Source organism: Capricornis sumatraensis, chromosome 6 (genome assembly GCF_032405125.1).
Source record: "Capricornis sumatraensis isolate serow.1 chromosome 6, serow.2, whole genome shotgun sequence".
In the NCBI taxonomy this organism is placed as follows: domain Eukaryota; kingdom Metazoa; phylum Chordata; class Mammalia; order Artiodactyla; family Bovidae; genus Capricornis; species Capricornis sumatraensis.
The window spans coordinates 67318971-67335646 of record NC_091074.1 but is presented as its reverse complement, the minus strand read 5'-3'; the positions used below and the strand labels follow the sequence as shown (position 1 = coordinate 67335646).

At 48.2% G+C, this 16676-nt stretch overlaps 1 protein-coding gene and 1 non-coding gene across 3 annotated transcripts; one reads left to right on the top strand and one right to left on the bottom strand.

The window, feature by feature from the left end:
• Positions 1 to 4068: 4068 nt before the first annotated feature.
• Positions 4069 to 4175, top strand: LOC138081605 (U6 spliceosomal RNA). The gene has a single exon (XR_011145052.1). It is a non-coding gene; the product is annotated as a U6 spliceosomal RNA (small nuclear RNA).
• A 6451-nt stretch (positions 4176 to 10626) lies between these two features.
• On the bottom strand, positions 10627 to 16471 carry PHF24 (PHD finger protein 24). Of its 2 annotated transcripts, none has more exons than XM_068974669.1 (7): positions 16094 to 16471; positions 15264 to 15449; positions 12464 to 12542; positions 11962 to 12167; positions 11454 to 11614; positions 11040 to 11135; positions 10627 to 10723 (listed from the first exon to the last, which is right to left on the bottom strand). In XM_068974669.1, the coding sequence occupies exons 1-7, from the start codon at positions 16469 to 16471 to the stop codon at positions 10627 to 10629; spliced, it is 1203 nt and encodes a 400-aa protein (XP_068830770.1). The 2 variants fall into 2 exon arrangements, with proteins under 2 accessions (XP_068830770.1, XP_068830771.1); XM_068974670.1 differs by having other exon boundaries at positions 15264 to 15384; positions 16094 to 16221.
• Between the last annotated feature and the right edge of the window lie 205 nt (positions 16472 to 16676).

Sequence of the window (16676 nt, the reverse complement as noted above, 5' to 3'; positions counted from 1 at the left end):
CTTGAGCAGACACGGTGCCTGGCGCCCACGTCACTGTCTCCCAGGCCCATCTGTGCTAGAGGGAGCGGGGGTGGAGAGGGGGTAATCCAGGGGTGAAGAGAGGGAAGGAGTTCTTGGGGGCCTTGAGGACAAAGAAAGGGCCAGAGCAGAAGCTGTCACTTCTCTTTCCTTGTGGTTTCCCAGAGGCAGAGTATGGACACCCATGAAGTCATGCAAACTAGATGGAGCTTGAAACTGAAGCTTGGAGAGCATTAATATCTAGGACACAGAACAGAACAGGAGGGGAGTCTAGGGGTCCTAAGATCAGGTCTGCCTATTCTCTACTATCTGGCTTTCTGGTTATCATGATGGGTATTCCAGGAATAAAGGGGTGCGAAGGAAGGAAAGGAAGTGTGGTAAGGGGAGGCAGGGTGAGGGCGGGATAAGGAGAGGAGGGAGGGAAGATGGGTAAGGGAGTAGAGGAGTAGAGGCAGGGGAGAATAGGTGTGGGGGGTGGGGAGAGGAGGGGGGAAGATGGGTGAGGGGGTGGAGGGAGGGGAGATGGATGAGGGAAAGGGGATAGGAAGGGGGGGAAATGGGTTGAGTAGCAAAGGCATGGGATAGAGAGATGAGGTGAGAAGGCATGAGAAAGGGAGGGGAGATTGGGTGGTGAGTAAATGAAATAGTGTGACATGGAGGTGGGAAAGGGAGGGTGAGGGGGCTCAGGACTGGTAATGGCTCCTTGTATCCAAGGGCACCCAATCTTCCACCTCCAAATTCATGGGGGCCTGGACTGTGGGAGGCTCTGCTTCTTCCTATTTCCAGTTCTGTCTATTTTGCCTCCTCCAGCCTTGCCTGTGCCAACACGGAGGCAGAGTTTAGTCACTGGCCTTTACCTGGTCCCAGCTAATGCTAAAGTGTAGGCTTGGACCTTCAAGGGGGCAGAGCTGTGCCTTCAGTTATTGGTGGCACAGATTCTGTTGTTTGCCAAGTTTGCAGTTGCTGTCCTGTGTCCCATTGTCCTGGGTATCAGGTGTGTGTGAGAGGAACCAGGGGTGCCTCAGGGTGTGGCAAAGGGTGTGAGGAAGTAGGCTCTGAGGGCAGACTGTTGACCTTGTGAGGCTGCTTACCATATCAGTGCCTAATTTCCTCTTTTGCAAAATGGCGATAGAAAGCAGCCATACTTCATAGGATTACTGTGAGGGTTAATTGAGGTGACACATGCAGTGCTGACAGCTTGGCCTGCAGTTAATGCTCAGGAAAGGTAACTTATTCTGTATGTTCGCAGACATCTGGATATGTGAGTGCATCTATAAACGTCGGAGTCTGGAAATTATTTGTAGTGTTGTGTTTATCATGCGATTTATGAGTGAAAGTGTATCTGTTTAATTATTTTTGTGTGGTAGTGTGCTTGATTCTATGTTATTTATTGTAGGTATGTGATTTTGTGTTACTGTACATATATGATTAAGTGTAGGCCTGTGTCTGTCTACATGACAAAAAGTGGATGAAATAAGGCTTCATGGCTGTTGGTACGCTGACACTGTCTGCCTTTGTATGCATGCATCTGTGATCTTGTCAGTTCCAAACACCCCCACTCACCCTCTCTCCCTCTGGAGACGTCACAACCGTAGATGTCCCTCATTTCCTCACCCTGAGAGAACCGGAACTGGGGGCAGGGGCGGGGGTGGGTGCCAGTGAGGAGGTGTTTAGACAGGAGCACATGTTCCCCCCCAGACTGTGTATGGGAGGGGGAGACCTCTCTCAAGTATATCCTGAAGGCTCCAGAGGAAGTGCTCCCCCCAGCCTGTTCTCAGTTCCCTGTCTTGTCACCATGGCAGCAGTTGCCAGGGGCTCCCAGGGTTGCTAAGATCTGGGTGTGGGAGGCTGCCAGCACTGTTGCCAGTAGAAACAGAATCCTGGGGGAAAGGAAGACTACCCCCATGCTGTCGGCTTTATGCAGTGACAGGACTGTTTCTTGGACCTCTCCTGTGTCCCAAAATTGTTCCTATAATCTGTATGTGGCAGTACTAGGGTTGGTGGGGGGCTTTAACAGGAGGCTGGAACTAGAATACAGAAATTCACATTCTGAGGAGAAAAGGGGCTCTAGCCTGGCTATTCCTGTCTTTAAGGTTGGGAGGCGCTTAGAAATTAGTGACTTCCTTATTCTGTCCACCATCACTTGTACTTCTCCCCTGGCAATATCTCTTCTTAAGTTCTCCAATGGCTGGTACTTATCTGATGTTTCACCTCGTACAGGAATACCATGTTGACCCCATTATCCACTGACTCCTTCCTGTAGTCAGACTCTTTGCATATCACCTGGATACACACTTCATGCTGACACTTTAGCCCAGAATTCAGTCCCGCAAGGAGCCCCAACTTTGGCCTCAGCCTGAGACACTGATATTGGATCAGGTAGTTTTCCCATCCAGCCTCAGTCTAAGCCTCCTCCTAGATCTTTTCAGATGAGCCCTAATCTTGACACTGATACTTGAACACTGACCAGTCATCTAACTCCCAGGTACTTGTCTAGTGTCTCCCTGCCTGTTCTGAACCTACACTGACTAGTTGTTGCCATCTCTTTTCAGTCGCTAAGTTGTGTCAGGCTCTTTGTGACCCCCATGGAGTGTAGCCTGCCAGGCTCCGCTGTCCCTGGGATTTTCCAGCAAGAATACAGGAGTGGGTTGCTAGTTCCTTCTCAAGGGGATCTTCCCAACCCGGACTGAACCCATCTCTCCTGCTTAGCAGGTGAATTCTTTACCACTGAGCCACCGGGAAACCCTGCAATGACTAGTACCATAAAAGTTCACAGGGTTTTTTTTTTTTTTGCTGTGGGGTGAGAGAACAGTACTGGGAATGACCATCAGAGGGCGTGCAACATCAGGTTCTGAACACATGCTTCTCAGAGCCCACCTGGAAAGGGGATAACAGGCGAATTGTGATATTGGATCTCTTCTCTCAGGTCAGGGCTCAGAGCTGGAGGCACAGCAGTTGGTCTAAGAGGTTGAACTAAAGAAATTAAGGCTTCCAGCTCAGCAGTGCTGATGTTTTGGGGTCATGTGGGTCTGTACAAGCATGGACCTCCCCATAGTTCAGCAGGCCTCAAGACTGGGGCTCCAGTTCAGTTCAGTTCAGTCGCTCAGTCGTGTGCGACTCTTTGTGACCCCATGAATTGCAGCACGCCAGGCCTCCCTCCTCCATCACCAACTCACTCAAACTCACGTCCATCGAGTCAGTGACGCCATCCAGCCATCTCATCCTCTGTTGTCTCCTTTTCCTCCTGCCCCCAATCCCTCCCAGCATCAGAGTCTTTTCCAATGAGTCAACTCTTCACATGAGGTGGCCAAAATATTGGAGTTTCAGCTTTAGCATCAGTCCTTCCAATGAACAGTAGAAGGTGCCTAACCACTTACTGGCATCGCAGGCCTCAAGAGAACTGGAGACCTGGGAAGGCATTTCACCCTCAACGTCATATTTCTGTCATATGCATGTACAGCTTTACTACCTTCCCTGGTATTCAGTTGTCTTTTGGTCCTATTGAGCAGAAATCTGCCCCTCCTCCACCTTTGATCTTAGCTCTGTTCATCAACCTCACTGGTCCCATTTACCAGACATCAGCCATCTGCATCCCTCAAATCTGCTTCTCGATAGGGTGAACACCTCCCAGGCCTTCTTGGGTTCCTCCTCTGCCTTGTTCAGTTCCAGCTACTAAGACCATGTTCCCCTGGCTGTGGTTCAGTTCATGATGCCTGGCTCTGATTAGCTTTTTCCAGGGGTGCCAGTCAGCATACTAGCCAGCCCACGTCCCTCCTCTGACCCTTTCATTCCATGTAGCCTCAGGTTATATCTTCATCAAGTGAAGACTGTGTCCTCTGCTCTCCCTGACCTGCTAAATCACATCCTGCCTGTTTTGAACCTATTATAATTTTAAAGGAATGTTATTGTTTATTAAAAAACAAATAAAGATACTTGAAAGTAATGAAATAAAAAAACATTTTGGCAATACCTTCTGAGTTTTAGGTCAGTCTTTGGGTTTGGTAGTCTCTGTATATGATGCTTCCTTAGATGGGACAAGGAGGGATTTAAGTGCTCACTTTAGCAGCACATATGCTAAAATTGGAACATTACAGAGATGATTAGCATGGCTTCTGCACAAGGATGACATGCAAATTCATGGAGCATTCTATATTTTTGTCTTTGATGAGTATTAAAATGTAATAATGTAAAGTGACTGTGTATATGAATACATGACTATATATTTTTTTTAAAAAAAGAGGGACTGAAAATCCCTAATGGTCTTGGCTGTGACTTCAGCACTGTGGACAGAGGCCAATGGAAGTATCCCCAGCTATGCCTGGGAGGCGGTTGGTGCATGGAATGATACACACACAGCCTTCAGGGGCCAGAAGTTCTTGCTGTTCACTCAATGTCTTACAGTGTACCAAGCTCTTTTCAATTACCAATTTTATCCTGTCTTCACTCAACTATCAGCCTAGGAGGCAGACAAAATGAAGTGTTTTCCAGATGAGGAAACTGAAGTTTAGCAAGGCCAGACTAAACAACCCTATGAGTAGGGTGGGAGAGAGAACACTAATTACTCCATATTTAGCAAATTTAGCGATCACTGCTCTACTCTGGCTCAAGTGCACTTCTATTTATCTCTAGGGAAAGTCAGAGTGGGTGGAAGTTTTTGTGGAACCAAAGCTCCAGCCAACCCTGGGAACAAGTGGCAGTTGGTATGAGGAACAGAGCTGGGAGGGACTGAAGTTCGTCAAGATTATCTGAATGAGAGTGGGGAAGCCTTTCTTGTCATGAGGGCTCAGAGGTCCAGCTTTCATGCCTTTTTTCTCTGTCCCAATGCTTGACTTCACTGAGCCTGGAAACAAGAGAAAGGATGTGTAGGATGTTATTGTGTCTGAGCCTGATGGATTTCTGTGGGAAAATTCCAGGAAGGAGTGGTGTAGGAGTCTGTGAGTGAAGAGGGTGAATTGTGCAGGTGGTAAGAAATCCTCTGATGTGGGCTACATCTGTATGTAACTGGCTACCTATGTATGCCTCTTCCCTGGGGGTGGAAACAGAAGGTGCTGGACCAGACAGCAACTTTCTTTGAGGTGTACTTTGACAGGGAGCACAATCAATTAAGAGCATGGGCACTGAAATCAGACTGCCTGACTCCCCTATTTCCTAGCTTTGTGACTATGGAACCTCACTTTCACTTTTTCATCTGTAATACAAATCACATAGGATTGTTTTGAAGATTAGCTTATGCAAAGTACTTAGAACTGCCCAGTGCATCGTAAGTGCTAAAATATTAGCAATTACAGTTGATTCTTGAACAATGTGGGAATTAGGGGAGCTGATGCGCCTGCCACAAAAATCCTCTTGTAACTTTATAATTGGGCCTCCATATCCTTGGTTCCACATCTGCAGATTCAACTGAGGATTGTGTGGTACTGTTGTCACCTATTTATTGAAAAAAAATCTGCATATAGTTGGACCATGCAACTTAACGGCCTCTGGTCCCTAGAGAGTTAGCTGTATTTGTTTTTGGGGCTCCTATGGTTTCAGAGTAGAATATCTGCCTCTGATCCAAAGTCTAGAGATGCTTTCATGTCTACAGGGACTGGCTCTGTTCTTCCCAGACAAAAGGGATGAATTGGGGATTCCATAGTCCTTTGAAAGCTTTTCCAGATCTTAGTTTATCCAACCTATCATACCACATTAAAACAATTGGCAAAGATGGCGAGGAAACTCTCAGACCAAGGAGAGCCCAGACCAGGAGAAAACAGCCAACTAGTAGTCCACACTTTGTAGTTCAGCAGAAACTGGGAAGGGAATGTCTAATACTGGCCCGTGGTGTGTGTTTGGGGGCAACACATAGCAAGGAGGCTCAGAGGGCTTACCTCTTCCTCAATTTCTTCAAAAACTTTGACGTTTCTCTTCTGTGCCCCCATCTCCTCTGTGTCCTGGTGGAGCCCCTGCCTCCTCCCACCCGCCCCTCCACCTGGCAACCTAGCTGTGGGCTTCCTGGAGGCTATAGCTGCTCCTGTTTTAGATTCAGGAATTGGCCAATGATAGGAAACCAAACCGAAACTCGGCAGGTGCCCTGAACAACAGAAAACAGAAGCCAAAATAACATCACAATCTTTTTATTATGATTTCCATTGTGCCCAGCCTCTGGGAATATTAGGCTCCTTCTGGAGTGAAGGCTGAGCCATGCGGAGGAGCATGCAGCTATAGTGATGGGAAGACAGGGCTTGGGGATGTTCCCCTTAGCTTACTGTCAAGTTACCTTCTGAAGAACAGCATTGGATCCTCCATTACTACTTGAGCGCTCTCAGAGCCACTCTCACAAGTTTGTGTTTGGCCACAAGACAAATCAGAGGCCATCTCTCACAGGAGGCTACGCTTGATGGCCTTCGTTTCACCATGGATATGGAAAGGCCTTGCTAATTATACCTTGATATTCTTATCTGTGGTCATCCCAACCCATGCTACACAAACTGGAATGTTATTGGGCTTCTTAGTCACTGACATGAGCAGACCTGACATCCTCTCTGATCTGAGTCATTGGGGCATGTGGCCCAGAGGAAAGAAAGTTTTTCCTTAGTGCTAGTGGGGTCTATTGGAGATTCTGTAACCTGTTCATTTTCTTTCCTTTCAAGGTTGCCTAAAGCAGTGGCAGCAAGAAAGCAACAGCAGGGAAAATGCCTAGTCCTACCCCACTCCAGGGTGAACCATCGAGAATAGGCACGACACATTAATACCCCCCACTCAAGGAGGCCTCTGTGGTCTGGGCTGTAAGCTAAGGGCCCAGAGAGAGATTCTGGGCAAGCTGAAACCCAGTGGTATGGAGAAAGCAACTATTTTATTTCACTGTAAACAGAGGGGTAAAAAGGGGTTTAGTTACAGGTGCTGCCGGGATGTCCTGAAATTCTGGCATCAGTAGTGTTTTGCCTTTAAAATGCCAAGTATGTATCTGTCTTTACTCTGTTGGTTTGATGGGAACTGCAGGATCACCAGAGCCTGCTACCAGTCCTGCCTTGAGGTTCCTCTTGGCTTTGTGGTATTCATGGCTGGCCTGCAGCCCTACCAGACAGCTTCTTTTGAGCTTCTCTCTTGCCTTTAGGCTTCTTGGCACTACTTTTACTGAAGCCATGAGACCTGCAATGGTTGAGGTTGAGGCTCAGCAGCCTAGGCACAATCCTGAACCCAACACTCAGGGAGGTGCTCTCTTCCAGGTGGTTTGATTCTCTGCTTCCCATATTGTTGATAGGAATGAGGGACCCCCATATTTGGTCACTCTAACAAGGCCAGGGTGACATCCCATAGGGAGCACTAGTGCCAGAAAGGCCAGTGTCTGGCCTGCAGTCACAGTTACTTAGGCTGAGGACAAAAAGAGGCAACGTGCTCATGGCTTCAGCCATGGCTATCCTCTAAGAAGAGCTCTTGAAACAGATCAGTATCTGTGAGTGAGGAAACTGCTCCATCCCTGGGATCAAAGGGGCGTGTTGCTCAAAAGTGTACAGCCTCCATCTACTGGGAAAGGCTGATCTCATGAGAGGAAGCCACGGGACAAATCTGAGGAGGCTATGTGGCCACAGCTCTTGCCTCAGCTGACTCAGTCCCAAAGCTCCACTACATCATCCAGACGTCCCTGCCTTTATATCTGGGCATGGAGAAGAGGACTGTGGGTTAAAAACAGACTGAGGGCAAGTAGTCTTCAGAGGAGCATCTGTGTAACCTCAGCCTCCCTTGACTGGGGGTGGTGGTGCAGTTGGGGGTGACTGGGAAAAGAACTGATCTCTGCAATTTTGGGTAGCTAAGATGGAAACATTTTCTCATACTCCTATTACAGTCAAACACTAATTTCTGTACTTGGCAGAATTTCAGACAGTCACAATGATGAAAGGGCTTGAAAAGGAAAGGAAATGAGCTTCACTAGGTTTGGGTTTGGGTGGAACTCCAGGAGTTGGTGATGGACAGGGAGGCCTGGCGTGCTGTGGTTCATGGGGTCGCAAAGAGTCAGACATGACTGAGTGACTGAACTGAACTGAGGTTTATAAAAGTTTGAATGTCTCCATACATCCTGGAGAGAGACCCAGTGGATTAGGACACTGTAAGAGGAGACCTCAGAAAGGCAGGTTGGGACAGAGCTTCTATAACTCTTAACTGAGGGAGCAATGGAACCGCTCCTCTTTCCTTTGGTAAAAAGTTAAATGCCTATGGAGAAGAGACTGCTTGCTTTTCCGTCCTTTTCTGCTTCCTAGGACTCCTGTGACTTGGCACTCCATCCTTTCATGAGGGCAGTGTCTGCCCTGGGCCCTTTGCAGCATGTCCCCACCAAGGAAGCTTGCTGTCCCAAAATAGGGAGGGGTAGTCCCAAATGGGTCAGATCCTACTGTAGAAGAACCCTGGGGCCTGTTTCGCCAGGCCCTGAGATACAGTTGGCCTGCTCTAGTGGCCTCCAGTCTTTACCACTCACCCACAGAAAGCTAGAAGCTGCTGCTCCAGAGAGGTAGGCATCACCCTGGTCTGTGAAGGATCAGGGAATAAGAAGATGGACTTCTAATCCTTGTGACTGATGATGAGGCAGGAGAAAAAAGCTGTTCAGCTCTCAAAGCCTAGAGTTTGCTTTTACTCAAAATGCCTTGTTCTGAGATCAAGCAGCCCAAGGCCATTGACATAAAAGGTGATTTGCCAGGAGAGTAAGCAAGAGCCCTTGTGCTTAATGTGGTTTAATCTTAGTGCAGAACCCCAGGCCGGGCTGCTTCAGATGCAGTCCTTGGGCCCAAGAGTCATGTGCTTTCTCTTTTTTTGGCTGGACTAAATAACGGCCCCTCCTACTGGTTAGTTTTGGGAGTGGCTATGGAGTATTTACAAAGAACGGAGCCATACACAGTTCATCTTCTGTCTGCTGCTTTTCCGTCCTAAAGAATCCAACCCCAGAAGCTTCTTACTTAACTTTCAGGTCATGCTGTCTACAGGAGGAGACCATATAGTGCTCTTGCCATGCCCCAAGTTACAGCTCTCCCCTATCCCCTGAGCAACACTGAGTTGTATGCTGTCTTCTGTAGAAGTGCCTAAAGGAATGGGGATGTGTTAGTTTATTTGTGACTGAGCCAAGCCCCTCTCGAATAACTCCTGGTACCAAGTCAGACCTTGCTAAACCTAAGTCATGAGGTTGGAAACAGAAGCTTGAACTTCAGGGCCTATGCTTACCCATAGCATATGCTGACTGGAGAACTTGATAAGAACTTAGGAAGAACAGTTGGGGCTGAGAGGCCAGGCTGGTGGCCTTGTGGCAGCATCTTTTTGCCTCCAAAGTCCTCCCTTGCCAGGTCCAGGCCCTAAGCTTGTGGGGAAGAACATGTAGTGAGCAATGGGGAAAAGAAGCAACTCAGGCAATATCTTAGTAACAGGGAGAAGGGAACACCTCCTCCTTCTGTGAGGCTTTGCTGAGACTTTCTCTGTTCAAGAGAGCTGAGATCTTCAAATCCTCTTCTTGGCTCCAGTCTCTTATGCTCATTGTCATGTGGTTTGAAAGGAGCCCCTGTTTAGGGCTCTGTATGCCATACCACGGCATACTTTTCTATGTCTGCAGTTAAGCTAAAGAATGGGAAAAAATGAGCCTTCTCTCCTCTTTCATCCAGGCCTGCCCTCACTGGAGCTCAGGCTTTGGGTCTCTGTGGTAGCTGACTTGGGTGAAGCACGTAACCCAGAAGGCTGTGACTACTGCCATCATACCTGTTCCATTTGGCCCCTGGGCTCTGGGCCATGAGCACCCACCTAAAAAACAGGGGTCAGGGTGGCTCACCTTGGGTTTGGACTGGTCTGCTAAATAAAGACTTTTGGACTTAAATGACCTGGATGAGAGGGTCCTAGATTTCTGGGTCCCTGGGAGGGGCTGACTCCCCTTTTTCTAACTGGCACTCCACAGACTAGCTGCCTTCTCTGTCACCAGGAATTGGAATTTAAATAAATAATAAATAAATAATAAGTGCAGTGGTGGTCTTCAACCATTTTCCCCACCCCAACAAATCTGAGGGACATAGCACACACCTACTAGAACAGTGGTTCATCACAGAAGGGATTTTCAGTGTGGGAAGAGGGAGTCTGTCAGCATCTCTAGCAGAGTATGTAAGTCTGATATGCCCCCTTATTAGGAATCACTTGGCCAGAGACTGATCTACTGTAAATGAAAACTGGCCAATAGAGAGACGCCCCCCCCCCCCCCCCCGCCAATCTATACCAGGGGCTTCACAAAAGAACTTTGGTCTTTCTTAAAAAAAAAGAAGTCTCAGGTCTCTGATGGCATGGATAGCTAGGTGTGTGTGTTTGTGTGTGCATGTGTGTGCACACATATACGTGTGCAGTGGCAGGTCCAGTCTGTAGTGTGAGGGCAGGGGGTGGTCCTGCAGCAGATGCTGCCACAGCTCCCAGGGCTTCTCCATGTGGCAATGCTTTTACCACCTCTGTTGTGAGGGAAATGGTGACTTCAGTGCCATAAAGCTTAGTGATAAACTGAGATGTGGACAGTGCTCCACCCCCAGAAGTCTCAGTACCAGAGGTTAGTGGGGAAGGGGAGAAATGAAAGGAGGGAGAGAATGCCACTGTCCCCAAACTGAGCTTTTCTGCTCCATGCTATCCTGGGGGTTTCAGGTGAATGGCCGAACTGTTGGGACGAGCAGCCAAGATGTAGATGACACTCTCCTGCAGGAAGGTAGGCCAATCCACAAATCTGGAGGAGAAGTAAAGAACAGATTTGTGAGGCTGGCTGCTGAGTCTGGAGGCTCAGGAGACCTGATCCCAGCAGCAAGGCTTGAGCTGGGCAAAACTCAGGGAAGTCCTGGCTTGTGCCTGACGTGGTGCTGGCAGACTGTGCTTCCAGGCTGACAGCCTTCTAGCCCTATGGATCTGGGGTCAAATGTGCACTCTTGAAGTCTGGTTTCTGGGGTGGGCATTTGTTGTTTTGGGGTGATGGTGGGTAATGCCCAATCTTACTTGTGCATGTGGGGGTCAGGGTGTAGACAGCCAGGTAAGGAGGTGTCACTCACCTGGACTCAGGCTCTGTGGGCAGTGGGGCTTTGTCCTGACTCTTGCTGCTGCTGCTGGCTGGGCTGCTGTCTGCTATGGGACCCACATGGCTGACACTGTTGGGTACAAAGACATGTGGTTAGAAGTGGGACTGTGAAAGGTCTGCCCCTCCCATATTCTGGTGAATCCAAAGCTCTGGTGAACCCATGGATATGCACGTCCAGGCTTTTCTGACATGGGTGACAAGAGTCTGGAGTCAAGGCTGATCTATGCCTTGGCCAGTAGGAGTCACTGGCCACTATCTAATTCACAGAAGGATCCTCTCCTGGCTATTGGATGAAAGGGCAGAAGAAACAAGGAGGCAGGTAACTTTCATACCAAGAGACAAAGGAGGAGGGTAGGTGAGTTGGGGCAGAGATTGGTAGGGAGTGGACCTGACACTGCAGGAAGGAGCCTCGGTGGGGCGTTTGCAGAACCAAGAGTGCTGGGCACGGTGGCATTCGGCCTCGCTGATAGTGCTCCCGCTGCCCCGGGCCAGGAAGGTGGCTCGGGCTCGCTCCCGCTCCTTGACTGTTAGAAGCCTTAACAGAGAGTTCTGTGAAAGAAGAGACAAATTAAGACCTTGGAGATGAAAATATTTTGTAAACTGTCAAGCCATAGAGAATCCTACCTCCATTATCATCTCTGCAACCTCCCTTTGAAGCTGCCTGGAGCCTTTCTGGTAGCACCAACATTTGCAGTGAGGTCCAGCGCAAATCAGTCTTCCTTGGGCAGTTTCCCCAGCCCAGGCACTGGATCACCTGTCACTGGCTGGAACCTGAGCCCTTTCCTGGTACTGGTTCCTGCTCAGAGAGTACCCAGTGTTCCCCCAACCTGCCTGGCATGCTTCCCAGGGCTCTGTCACCCAATATCCCACAGACATTCACCCCAGCTGGCCCTTACCTGGGGACGCAACTGCTGTAGAAGCAGGAGGGACTCGTGGGACAAAAAATCAGGCCACTCGATGTGTCCTCGGTGTTCAGGGTCCAGGGCTGCAAACTGGCGGGCTGCCTGCTCCTCTTGTTCCTCACTGAGAGCCCTGTCACTGCTCCCTCTCTTTGCTGTTTGGTGGCGGTAGCGCAGGAAGTCCTCCAGCGTCAGGGAGCAGTCTGTGGGGAGGCACTGCATGCTAGCCATACCCACCCTTCTCTCAGCATCTGCAGTACCTCGACTCACCTCAAGTGCACCCTCCAGAGCCCCTACGCCCACAGCTTTTGTCCAGTCTTTGTCTCCATAGCCAGGATAACACAGGCTGTGACCAAGGCTGGGCCAACAGCTTGCAAACAGGGCTCCATTTACACCCTTGCCCTCCAAATTCCAGATTATTCCTTTCATGGTTCATCCTAGAAAGTATGAGGGAGAAACCTGCCTGGCCCTCTCCATTGGCAGTACCACCCAGCCTTACCAGGGATAACTTTACACTGCTGAAAGGTCTCTGTGAGGCTGTACATTTCCTCCTCAGTTAGCAGCAAGTTGAGATTGTCCTGAAAAAGAAGAGCTAAATCAATGGCCATATAGGCCAGAAAGAAAGGCCAAGGATCAAGAAGGGTGAAACAGTATTTCAGATGGAAGGCAATTATGGGATCATCTAATCCCAGCATCCCATTCACAATCAAGGACACTGAGGCCCCAGAAAGGGGAAAGGACTTGCTCAGAGCTGTCCAGCTCTGACCGGGATCATCCCCAGAACCCAGTTATCCTGGTTCCACCCCCCAGTCCCTTTTACTAAAGTAGTAGCTTTTGGATTATTCTCCAAGATAGCTTAGGGGCTGCTTGGTGGTACCTCAGGAAGCTGCTGCAAGCGAAAAGGGGGGAAGTGGGTAGGGTTGTGAATCCTCAGCTCCATCAACCAGAGTAACTCCATCTTTATCTATTTTACGTATCTGGCCTCTGTGTTAGACTGCGTTCAAACAGTATTTTAGTTTAAAAAGTTTAATTCTAACTCTAGTTTCCATATTTGGTAAAACTGTTTGATCCTAAAGTTGTATCACTTTCACTCCCGAATGGTTTTGAAAGAGATGCCATCATGAAAAATTTCCTAAAACCAAATGAATTTTTCTTTTTAGTGGTGCCATGGAAGTTTTAATTCCAAAAGAGCACTGATATGTTATTTCGTTAGCATTAATTTATAGTCTTACAGTCTTTAAACTACCAAAGATTCTTTACAGTAGATCATTTCCTCTCTAAAATACCAGTAAAGAGAGGCTGGGAGGTAGAGTTCATAGGACTTGCTGACCCGCTGGATGTGAGGGGTGAGGGAGAGAAATGAGTAGGGGTTGGTAACTAGGGGGTGGTGGTGGTGTTACTATTTACAGAGGCAAGGAACGGAGGGAATAATGGGTGTGGGGAAAAAGGTGAATTCATTTTGGGGCATGTTGAGTGTGAAGTACCTGTGAGACATTAGATGGATATAAGTCTAAGAGACAGGAAATTTAGGTCTGGACCCACAGATTTGGGAATTATTAGTATTTAGGTGGTGGAGTAGCCACCGAAGTAGATGAACATCCAGAGAGAGAGAATATAGTGGGAAAAGAACCCTGAGAGACACTAGCATTTAGGTCTAGGACAAGAAACTAAGGGCACTTAGGAAGAATGGTCAGAGAAGGAAGCTGGGAAGAGAATCAGTAGAGGATACTGGAAGCCAAGAAAAGAGAGTTGTACAATGTACAGGTAATGTTAACAGTGGTTATACAAGTCAGAGGGCATTTTACTTATTTTCTATTTTCTCTGATTTCCATATTTTGTGTAAAGATTCTCACAAAAATATTCATACCCTAAAAAAAAAAAAAAGGAGCAATAAGAGGTGCTAAATACATCAGAGAGGTCAAGTAAAAGATTCCTGAGAGAAGGTCACTGAACTTGACAGTTAGGTCACTGGTGACCTTAGAAGAGCCAGTTCAGCAGAATGATGGATACACAAGCCAAATTACAGGTGGCTGGGGAATCACAGGAGATGCACTGCCAAACAGAGCTGCTGTAAGTGAAAAAGCATTTGGAGGAGTGGTGACTAGGAGACACTGCCTGTAGAGGAGGCGCTGCTGTGTCATATCGCAGCTGGGGAGAAGATATTTATGTGACTAGAAGTAACTCTTCTATACTTCACTTTATGGACAAGCCATGGAGAATGTGTTATTTGTTAGGAAGTAGAACATCTTTACTTTCTCCTCGGTGGTAGGAAGAAGAGGGGATCAGCTTATAATCCTTACTCTGAAATCAGTGAATAATGAAGATCTGCAGGGCAACAGATCAATAAAGTAAGACTTGAACTCTACTCAGATTTACTGAGAAATAGACATGAATCTGTATTTTTATTTTCTCTAAGGTTAGAGGACATTTATATATAATTTGCAAAGTTCTGAATCAACAGGTCTTTGTTAGTTAATTCACAAAATGATTACTTCAGAGATGAAGAGAAAGGCTCCAAAGAGTTATGTAGAAAGCCAAATAAGGATCTCAGGACTAAGAACTTTTCCTGAGGTAAAATCTATCCTTACTGAAAGCAAGCCAGTTAGGATTTCAGGTTGGTTCTCCAGATGAATACAATGAATGACAACTATCAACTATTAGATTAAGTACTGTTCCAAGCAAGACTTCCCTCATAGCTCGGTCAGTAAAGAATCTGCCTGCAATGCAGGAGACCTGGGTTTGATTCCTGGCTCGGGAAGATCTCCTGGAGAAGGAAATGGCAATCCACTCCAGTATGCTTGCCTGGAGAATTCCATGGACAAAGGAGCCTAGCAGGCTACAGTCCATGTGTCTGGAAAAGTTGGACACGACTTAGCAACTAAACCACCACTGCTCCAAGCAGAATCAATTTTGAATAACGAGGTCTCATCCTATGCATTCTGTTCTCCAGCTCAGTGGTTCTCAACTGGAATATCCTGTTCCCCCAGGACACATTTGGTAATATCTGGAGACATTTTTGGTTGTTGTCACTGCAGGTGGGTGTTACTGGTATCTAGTGTGTAGAGGCTAGGGGTGCTGCTAAACATCCTACAATGCACACAGCCCCCACAACAAAGAATTATTGTGCACCAAGTGTCAACAGTACTGAGCTAGGGAAAGCCTGTCCTAGCCCTTGTATGTATTATTGGAACACTCTTCAGGTCACTGCCCAGAAACCAGAGTTGTAAGACTGGGCCTCCAGGGAAAGTGCCCAGTCCTTAGAAGTGCAGGAGCCCACCGTCCCGGCAGCCAAGGCTCACACAGTAGTGGCAGCTCCAGCCTGTTTCCGTGTGGGCTGTTTCAGTCACCTCTGCGGCACTGTCTCCCTGGATGTAGCCCATGCGGCGTAGGCAGCCATCATGGAAAACCCTGGTGCAGACCCTGCACGGGAAGAGACTCTCGGCCGTCCAGACTTCACAGACATCACACATCTCATCATTAACAACCTGGGGAAAGATGGCAGCAGTGAACAGCAGCAAGATCCTAGGCCACCAAGCACAGAGCTACCTGAATGGGGCTGAGTGTCCCTGGAGTAGCCTAGAGGAGCAACTCCAACTGAAGCCACTGTTAAGGCAATAGAGCTTTCTCCCTGGAAGATAAGAACCAGCAGGTTTTTCCAGCTGCCCAGGCCTCTGTGACTATGTTTCTGAGCAGGGATGCCATTAGCATTTTTGGAAAGAATAGTCTCTTGTGAAAGACTGTCCCAGGCATTGCAGGACCGTCAGCATCTTTGTGTTTCTTGGCACCAAATACAAGAGCAACTTCTAGTTTTGTGACCCTCTCCCTACCCCACCCAAATTTCCAAATGCCTCCTGTAGAGAGCAGTATTATCTCTTAGGTGCGAGGGCTGGCAAAAGACCACCTCCCCCCATGGTATCATTCCTTATCACCTGTATCCTCAAGTTTTATCACTAAGTCTATCCAGGATATAACATTTTTATTCTTGGGGAAGAAATTCAAAGATTACTCTGACTCAGCTCCATCTTTCTGGTTTTGAGTCTTACTTTAACCATACCCAGGCCTCCCTGTCCTGCTTTCTGATCCTCAGAAGGTCTAAAACTGGAGGATTCTGCCATTTATGGACACTCACAGGCTCTCTGGGCTCCAGGCGGATATCTGGAGGCTTGTCGTCATCCAGCTTCCGGGTGGGGCGGATGAAGGCAGGGGGTGTAAAACGACTGGTCCTGTCAAACTCCTCAGGCTCCACTCCTCGCCCATCCCGGAGTCTCTCCCAGGAGGCACGGTTGACACTGCTCTCTTCTTGGAGTGCTGGGGCACTTGCCTCTGCTTCTTTCTCCTCCTGGACCTCTTGGACAGAGCTCTCTACTGTGCCACGGCGAGACCCTGGAAGCTCACCTGTGCGTCGGATGGAAGGCCTGTCCCGCAGCCCATCCTTGAAGGCAGACACAGCCAGGCTCACCTTCTGCACCTGTTCTACTGTCTGCCGCTTGGACATCAATACCCCCATGGCTCTGTGGATAGAAAGCAGAGGGGCCCAGACTCAGCTGATGGCTTGTCATGTTAGGCCAATGCATTTCAACCATTCATCTAAGTGGCAAATGCTGTTAAACAGCTTTTCCCTTTTCTAGAACTCAGTAGCATGGTGGGGTGGACAGAGCACTTGTTAAGGAGTCAGAAGACCTTGGTTCTATTTCTGACTGGCCCTGTGACTT